Here is a 9,674-nt window from a genome sequence, read left to right as displayed (position 1 = left end):
AAATGCCGAAATGAGTGGTGAAGAACGGAGAAGGTGAACAAAAGCCTTCTTCGTTACTGCACTCAGTAACAATGCATGCCCAACGTTAGGGAACACGTTACGTCAAATTACTACAGAAAGAAAATGTGACCTAAGCCCGCTTACGCTATCAATGTAAAAGTATGGTGTACATTGTTTTTGTTTCAGTCGGTATGGCTATAGATTAACAGGTGGCCAAAAAATGATGTGGAAGATTTAGATGTCGCGACGATTGCCATTTCATTGATTTGTTAGTTGACAAATGAATCTTGTCATTCTGACTAAGCTGACAAAATAATCATGGGACTGGGACTGTGAATGGGACTAGAAATGGGACTGTATTCATAGGCTGCAGTGAAAAGCACTACTATTACTGAGGGATCAATAATTCAATATTTCTGTAGTGATAGCGTTTAATTGTGGAGTGGATGTCTAACTGATACCAAAAAGTGAGTGCTATGCTATAACATAAAATTTGACTATATTTGATCGGCCATTATACTAAATGAAATTTCAGCTGGCTTACAGAGAACACATTACGATGTTTAATCAATGGGGTAGGTCAAAAATCAACTAAAAATGAAAATGAAATGGTATAGGATTATGTGATTTTTACCTAAAAGGCTACCTAATAGTGGAAATCATGGTATCAACATCTGAGTGTCGAAAGTTAAAAAACAATGAGGAACAACAGGGGATTGCAAATGAGACAGATAACATATTTGCTAACTACTGAAAACGTTCTTGTGTTCCTCAGATTGTCCATTTCAAGCGGTAACATAGTTGCTGTGAGAGGTAGACAGCAGAGAAGGAAAGAGAACTACAGCAAAGTTGAAGCTGACAAGTGCAAGTATAGCGTACAAGTACATTGTGCAAATAACTCACACAAGTACATCGTTCAAGTACATCATACAAGTATATCTTACAAGTATATCATACAAGTACATGTATATCTTACAAGTGCATTGTACAAGTCCATCGCAAATTACAAGTAGTTGTGGAGAGAAAGGAAGTCTGGCAAGATAGTAGATATCTAGACAGATTACTGAGTCAGACAAGCTACTCACTCAGATACTACACATTGAATTATCTGATGTATGGCGATGCATTCTGAGTTAGCTGGTCATGAATATAACACCACATAAGACATCAGCATTCACTTTTAAAAGAAAAAATCCTTCACGGGCAATACTTTGTACATGAGTGAATCAGGGTTCACTCTCTGATTAGTTAAGAGCCCATTGATAAACTTGATATGATCACTGTGATGTAGATTTGGAGTTGTGCACTCATGTAGTTACCGTGAAATAAGTGTTTCAATGGACATTTGAATGTTGAGGATTAACGTGGGAGCTTTGTTAAAAAAGACATTGATTTCTATGTCAGATGTCATAGCAGCACATTGGAAACTGCTCGAATCGAAGTAAGAAAGATTGAAATGTGATAATTGTTTAAAATGGAATAGCTTGCGTAGCATCTACTTGAACCCGAGCAAAGGCTATTTCCATCATTCACGAGCACGAAACATTCAGTAAGAAATTTGTGAGTAACAAAACTAGACTTGCAGATTTATGCTGTTTCCATTGCAGCCACCTTGTGAATCAACCACATCATGAAAACATAGTGCGTGAGAAATCAGTGTAGTAATAAGTTAATGCGACCTTTCTTCATATCAGTAAAGGAAGCAGAAAATTCTCTTGCATTCAGCGATTTATTTACAGTCCAAACTTGTGTGATCAGCATGCTATGGAACATTCCATCTATGTACAGAGTTGTTTATAAACATAAACTACCAATTAAATGTGATGAATGCACTACTTATTGGGTGTCCTACTACCTACATCTAGTAATGCACACAAGATAAGAGTTCTACATGTGAGATCGTCCGTTGTCGACATCTCTGAAGCATCACGGAGCTATCGTAGTTTACCGCTGTCTCGCGACTTTTTGGACTTTTTGCTAGAAGACCCTTCCAGCTTCTTTTGTTTCTTAAGCTTATTTTTAGATGAGCTGGATGGAGGGGAGGCATGAGCCCTTTTGTTTGAGCCCTTGGAACGTATCGTTGTAGGTATGGGACTGTCCATTGAGTTCTCCTCTCCTTCTACAATAGAGACACCCACAGGGTATAGCCATAAAAATACTTCATTACAGTAAAATTTATAAAAAATTAACGGTAATTTTTTATCATTTTCAATTATTTGTGGTGTTTGAGGTGGTCGGACTGCCAGAATGTTTTAAGACTAACGTCCACAAAACTTGATTATGGATACAACGCTCAGATCAAGCGAAACATCCTACACAGCTACAAACATCACCAAACATCCTACACAGCTACAAACATCACCAAACATCCTACACAGCTACAAACATCACCAAACATCCTACACAACTACAAACATCACCAAACATCCTACACAGCTACAAACATCACCAAACATCCTACACAGCTACAAACATCACTAAACATCCTACACAGCTACAAACATCACCAAACATCCTACACAGCTACAAACATCACCAAACATCCTACACAGCTACAAACATCACCAAACATCCTACACAGCTACAAACATCACCAAAAGTGGGTGAGAATGTAGCGGTGAGTGGTTGGAGTTGCAGAATTGTTCTTCAATGTCGATTTTTTATCTTCTGTTAAAATTTTTTTTCATGCAATAAGCATCTCTAGTTTACAGCAGTGTACTTAATAGCTACAATTGCTCACACCTGGTGTACCGGTAGCAAATGTAAGAAAGGAATGACCACAATATCATGTGAGTCGTTTTATGAAAAATGCTAGTAGACTGCAATAATTATGGCTGAGATAGATAAGGATGGTAGTGATGATAACTCCCATGTATTAGGTGAGATAGATAAGGATGGTAGTGATGATAACTCCCATGTATTAGGTGAGATAGATAAGGATGGTAGTGATGATAACTCACATGAATTAGGTGAGACAGATAAGGATGGTCGCGATGATAACTCCCATTTATTAGGCGAGACAGATAAGGATGGTCGTGATGATAACTCCCATTTCTTAGCAGAGACAGATAAAGATGGTAGTGATGATAACTCCTATGTATTAGGTGAGATATATAAGGATGGTAGTGATGATAACTCCCATGTATTAGGTGAGATAGATAAGGATGGTAGTGATGATAACTCACATGAATTAGGTGAGACAGATAAGGATGGTAGTGATGATAACTCCCATGTATTAGGTGAGATAGATAAGGATGGTAGTGATGATAACTCACATGAATTAGGTGAGACAGATAAGGATGGTAGTGATGATAACTCCCATGTATTAGGCGAGACAGATAAGGATGGTCGTGATGATAACTCCCATTTCTTAGCAGAGACAGATAAAGATGGTAGTGATGATAACTCCCATGTATTAAGTGAGATAGATGAGGATGGTAGTGATGATAACTCCCATGTATTAGGTGAGACCGACAAGGATGGTATTGATGATAACTCCCATGTATTAGGTGAGACAGATAAGGATGGTAGTGATGATAACTCCCATCTATTAGCAGAGACAGATAAGGAGGTGATAATAACTTACGTGCATTAGGTGAGACAGATATGGTAGATTCAGCAGTCTTGGATCTTGATGCTTCGTATGGCTCAAGGTAACCTTGTACTGCCTGTCAGATAGAGAATATAGTTCTCTAGGTTGTAACGGCAATCATGGCTACTGAAGCTCCATGAATGATATCACATCCACTAGCCCGTTTTACACCCATATACCCTATATTAAACTACTGTAAGTGAAATAAAGGTCCTCCTTACCTTTAAGCGTCATAGGCACTTGAAACTCATTATATAATAGTTAGCAATTGTTACAAGAGAACAATGTGTAATTGCAGTTTCCGTGACCCAATTTGATGTTCAACAAAAAACACCTGTAAAAAGTTCAATTTAAATTGAGAATTTAAAGATTTAAACTAAGCAAGAGCAACATCTCTTGTCCGTTAACCTTTGATTAAAATGCAGATGAATTGCTTCAATGAAGTCTTCAGACGCAATAAAAAGGTATAGCTAGCATTCTGCCGGTTCTCCAGTCTATGAGAACTATATTAGCTGAAACCTAACTACCGATATTGACGGAGGAATAAAGCTTGGTTTGTCATTAGACAGGTAACAAGATTGTTCAGTCCAAGAATCTATTTCCTAGAAAAAAAAAACAATTTCCTAAGTTTTTGTAACTCATATGCCAAGATACTAGTTGTTTGAAGAGAAATGCTAGCTTGTTAGGTTTAAACGTTAAATGATAGCATTTTAAAACTACTTAAATTTATACCAATATAATAATGATATGTGACTTTGCAGCAATTATTTTGATGTTAGAAGAACATAAAATCAGTTTCAGAAACAAAGCATGTGCAATGCAAGCGGCAAGCTATGACATAAGGTGATCAAATATTCACCAAAACATTGACTAATGAATTACAATGTTGACGCCAATGAGTGAACATGAGACAAAAGCACTAACAAAATTGGCAACATTCTCGTGCACTATCTAGTCAACATGCTATGTTGTTATGGTGACCCAACATGGCAGAGAATTATAGCTATAACTATTATGGTAGAGAATCGAAAGCTGAAAACAGACTCCACAAACACTGAAAAAGTCTGCACCATGTTTACACGTCATGCATGAACTTTTGAGCTGCGGTTATCAAATTACGCTAAACTGCTTGTTGTACATGCAGGCATCTCTCACACGCCCGACTATGCTGTAGGAACTTGGGCTAGAGACGCATTGATGCACGCTTAGGGAGGCCACACTTTAAACCGAGCCTATAGGATTATGTAGACTTCTCAACTTATGGATGCCCAAGTATATATACATACTGGGGTGTAAAGAAGAGCTTCCTTTAGCTAGTGAAGACCGTGGTGAGTGCTAATATAACACCACTAGCAAGAAATTCTTCTTTTGCATGAATAGAAAAGTTAAAAATGTCGTTTTAAAATGGACTATGGATAGCTTTATGAACACTTATCCCAGGTTTGTACCGACTTTCAAAGCATCATGGTTAAAATCCAAAGATTAAAAGGTTGATTGGATTTCTTTTTGTACGCTGCCACTGAACCTGACCTATCACAAATAAAGATCATTTGGTTACTTGTGAACTCACCGCTGCCGATGTCACAGATGACTTTGAAAAGAGACGATCTGCTTCTTTAAACTTTCTATTTCGTTTGTCCGCTTTACTAGTAGCTGGTGTATTTCTGAAAAAAGGTGTAAACACTGGGTTTGACTTTATTCTACAAACTATCAGTCATGGAGGAAATAGTGTGTGTCTGAAGGCACGGCCAAAGGTTGGGGTGAATTATTGCTTCATACAGGGCTCAAACCTGTAACATTCGGTTTAGTAGCCCGACACTTCCACTTGCGCTAACTATTCACTTCCAACATAGTAAAATAGTTATGTAAATACATGACCTCTCTGCTTTATCAGCACACCTGACGATCTCTTCCGACTAGACTGCGAAGGGATTAATAAATGCAAAAGGAAGACATATACCATAAAGAAATGCGATTCCAAAGAGGACATGTACCCTTTCAAAAGTATAACTTGTTCATAAACATGGAGCCCTTGAGGCTATCTTAAGCATACAACTGCATCATTCACACCTGGTCTCTACAGGAACACAAAAGGAGTGTACTGGTGCACCCCGTAAGGCAACACCAGCAATGTGACATGTTTGCCAAGAAGCATATGAGTCATTAGAATGAGCAAATCGCTAGACTTAGCTCATTGTGTGATGTGGTTCGCAAAGTTCAATTGATTGAATTTTCTCAGTGAGGACTGAGCCACACGTGAGTGAAGGGGTGCACGAAAATCATCCAAAACGATTATTAGCACATGACGATTATCTTCCGCATTCACAATAAACCGAAAGTTTTTTAAAAGCTAGTTTTTTTTAAAGTAGCTTTTAAAACTTCAAAAAAATAACGAAAAATGTGTTACAATGGACACCCGCCATATGATTTAAATTATTTTTAATGTTGGCATCGTAAGGTGAAAATGTCATATAGAGGGGTATAGAAACCCCGGTAATTATTGAATGAAAACACTCCCTGGTAAAAATCATCAAAATTTTATTTGCGTAATGTACATATTAAAAATTAGTAACAAAATAATATTTTAGCCTTAGTAATTATAGTTAGTTACCTACAGTAACTTCAGTGTATTTACGGGTTATGATCTGAAAACAAAATGTAACATTACAAATTCTTACCTTCAAGACAGACGTAAAATATAAACGACAAGACATGTAAAATATAAACGTGGAATTTAACTTAAACGAATTTAGCTTACTGAATACATATTAAAAGCTAAGTTTTAGTATGTATTTTACTAAACTAAACTGCAACTTTGTCATTGGCTAAAATTTATATCGACTAACTTTGGTGTAAAATTGGCTTTTAGAAGATCATTAAACTATTTATAAATAGAGAAGAATAAACCTTTTCGTAACTCATGATCATTAATATCACAAACTAACACTGTTTGGATAACATTTCAGATAATTTCTTTGAGAATTAAGAATGTTCAAACTCCTTTTTCCTACAATATAATCTGTCATGTAAGTGAGTATCATCTGTTTTCAGCAAAAACAAAAATGCAAATAGTTTTACAAATTCCATTGCTGCCACAAATCTTTTACGATCTATTATAGAAAACAAATATCTTATCGACGCTTAAATGAATGAACGTACGCATTGGACCATCCGGCAAGGACGCCACGGGCTTCACAAACCAGAGACGAACTATCATTGGTCAACCTACTTTGGTGACATGACGTATTGTTTAGTAGCATCGATGGATGCAGCCACAGCAAATGTCTGTACATGCATCAGCTATGCTTTTAGTCATGGCACATAGCCAGCCATACCTATACACTAACAATTTTTATCCAGGGTTGGAACAACCCTGATTTTTTCAACTTAAATTGATGTAGGCTATATGATTTTTTGATATATTTAATGTTTTTGCTGATGCATATTGTGTGCGTATTGCATTGTACATCAGAATGAACTTACTTTTCATCATTAGTGACTGGTCTACTTTAATTTTACAAATTCTTTTTATTTTTGCGATCAACAGCCATACAGAGCCTAAAATTATAACATGTGCAAACTACATCTAACTTAGTGGAGTAGAGCTACTAGCAGTTTCAGCACAAAGTTTGAATAAGTCAAAGACTAAAAAGACACAATCCTCCTTGGACCGATTGATCATGCGAAATATAAATACCAGCTTGCTGGTGTTTCAGCGCCTAGCCGATCTCTTTTTTAATGAATAAAGCTAAAGGTGGAGAATATACTTTTAATGTTTGCACATGAGCTGATTGCAGTAAAGAGCTTGATGTCATGATGTTGTGTACTAAAGAGAACAGTGAAGGAAAACCAGTTACAGTTGCTACCTCACAATTAATACTGCTTTAACATTTACTAAATTAACTCACACTTGGTAACTTCAAAGATCCTTCTGTAGCATTGCACTACACATGCAGTCAAGTATCTCTATAACACTTGCTAACTCATGTCATGACAAAAGAGTGTTCACAGATTTGTTACACACATCAAAACTAGATTGTTTGTCAAGAAACGCTAAATTTGCAAAATTATGGAAAAAATTGTGAGCTTTTCGTAAAAAAAATCATGATTTAAATCCCTTGATTTTTTTCACGCTAACCCCTTTTGTATCAACTAAATATTGAATTCTTGTTAGGGCCGACTCACTTGTTGACTGATAAGAAACGATCCCATCCCTTTATGATGTTTCCATACAGCTGAGTATCTTCTAAATAACTGCCTTCAAATTTGTAAATTTGTCTTTCCAAGTTCGCCAATGAATCCTTTATTAAAATAACAAAATAATACATATGCTGTCATAAAATTGGCAAAGAAAGAGTGATGTGATATAGCATATGCTATTGACAAATTTTTGCATGTATTCATAGGTTTAATACTGTACGTATAGTTTCAATAAAAAGGGGTGTATGTAGGTCTATAAGTTGGCTTTAGACTATGGCTAAAACTGGTGATGGTTATTAATTTAATACTAAATATATAGGCCTAATCGCATTAGACTAGCTAAAACTTTTAATACAGAAATTGTCAGATGCTAGTAAAATACCAAACTGATTTTTACTATGTACTGGCAAAAAATGAAATACCAAAACAAAATCCACAAGCCGTACCACCACTTATTTATTCCAAGTTTGATTGAAACTCCATTGACAAGTGCCGACAAAACAGGCTAAATCATTATAACATCTTGAGATTCTAGTGTTCAAACGCTAACTGCAATCAATGTTTGTTTATAAATTAACAAATTTAAACCTGTACACTACTATATCAACATCAATGTGTGTGAGCAATGAGCATCTACGGCCAGACAACAAATCGACAGTTAGTTTCATCTTAGAACCAATTAATGCTAAGAAAGTTACTTACAGCGAGCTCGTTTTTACGTTTAACTAAATCAACTAAATCTTGTCGACTATCTGTTAGTACTGACTTAGACATACAGGCTTTTGTTTAAGCAAGCACTCTGAAGATCATAAAAACACAAACTAGAGAAGTTCGATTCGGACGGTTTAACAATTTTAGAAAACGGAAACCGTAGTTATACTGTACTCGGTTCCTAAACCAAAGCACCAAGTTTCATAGAGTGCATAGACATGAAATTATCGAATTATGGACGGTTGGGCGACAGTCAATAGGGCGACAGACACTTAGGCGACACTTTTGGTTTGAAAGGCGACAACTTCAGACGGAAAGGCGACACAGCGGACAAACAGGCGACAATTCTGGACATTGAGGCGACAATTCTGAGGACAGGATTAATTGAAAATATTAAGTCCTGTTATGGCTTGTTATGTTGTTGTGAATTAGTAGTGAAAACTAACAAAACACCAACTTTATTGATGCCCAGATCGGAAATCTTGCATTAGTATATTTTTTACGCATTGCTCCACCTTATTTCCTTAGCATCTATTACCTGCTTATATCCTCATTAATCTGATTACATTATTCTTTTACACACAGTAGAATTTCATATTGTATTAATGAATGTACCAAATATTTATTTAATTGAGATAGTTATTATTTAAAAAAACTGCTGAGATTAATCTGCCTTTAATCGCCCAACTATTCTTCTGTTCATCTTTTTCCACAAATTTAACTTTAGAATCTGTCAACACGCTCAGACGTCATTTAGCCAGTCACTATTTTTTTTCCACTTTCTTTCTTGAATGCTTGGAAAAACTGGCAAGTTGCTTATCAGTGTGGCAAGAGTCTGAGATTCCTTACCGCCTAATTTATGACATCATAGATGTACCAACTTTTTCAACCCCTTTGAAGCGATGCATTCTTGAGTCACTAGCATACCGCTGTTGATGAGTCATTATACTACCTTTGGCTCATGTATCATGTATTAGGACCCTCAGTAGTAGATCTCAAATTAATGTATATTCTTGTTCTGATTGCAGTATGAAAATAAATACATACATATGAGTTCAGCTTTATACATTTTAATAAATTTGCTTTTCGGTACATTTATACAAATATTAAAGCTGATTTTTATCATATATAACTTTTAAAAATACGTATATCAATAGTTTGCAGCATTAAT

The 9,674-nt window shown here is 36.0% G+C and overlaps 1 protein-coding gene across 1 annotated transcript; it reads right to left on the bottom strand.

Annotated features, from left to right (window-relative positions):
- Positions 1-1,718: 1,718 nt before the first annotated feature.
- LOC137406214 (chromatin modification-related protein MEAF6-like) lies at positions 1,719-8,671 on the bottom strand. Its single transcript, XM_068092748.1, has 5 exons — positions 8,495-8,671; positions 7,778-7,893; positions 5,163-5,256; positions 3,587-3,668; positions 1,719-2,119 (listed from the first exon to the last, which is right to left on the bottom strand). Exons 1-5 carry the CDS (start codon positions 8,564-8,566, stop codon positions 1,935-1,937), a joined length of 549 nt encoding a protein of 182 aa, XP_067948849.1. The 5' UTR covers positions 8,567-8,671; the 3' UTR covers positions 1,719-1,934.
- Positions 8,672-9,674: the final 1,003 nt, after the last annotated feature.

The sequence above is a fragment of the Watersipora subatra genome, chromosome 10 (assembly GCF_963576615.1).
Source record: "Watersipora subatra chromosome 10, tzWatSuba1.1, whole genome shotgun sequence".
Taxonomy (NCBI): domain Eukaryota; kingdom Metazoa; phylum Bryozoa; class Gymnolaemata; order Cheilostomatida; family Watersiporidae; genus Watersipora; species Watersipora subatra.
The sequence above is the reverse complement of the archived record's forward strand: the minus strand, read 5'-3'. Positions and strand labels throughout refer to the sequence as shown.

Excerpts from the sequence above, each read along its gene's own strand:
- LOC137406214 (XM_068092748.1), bottom strand. The coding sequence starts at position 8,566 with ATGTCTAAGTCAGTACTAACAGATAGTCGACAAGATTTAGTTGATTTA. Across the intron at positions 7,894-8,494 it reads AACGTAAAAACGAGCTCGCT|GATTCATTGGCGAACTTGGA; the intron begins GTAAGTAACTTT and ends ATTTTAATAAAG. Across the intron at positions 5,257-7,777 it reads CGTTTCTTATCAGTCAACAA|AAATACACCAGCTACTAGTA; the intron begins GTGAGTCGGCCC and ends ACCTTTTTTCAG.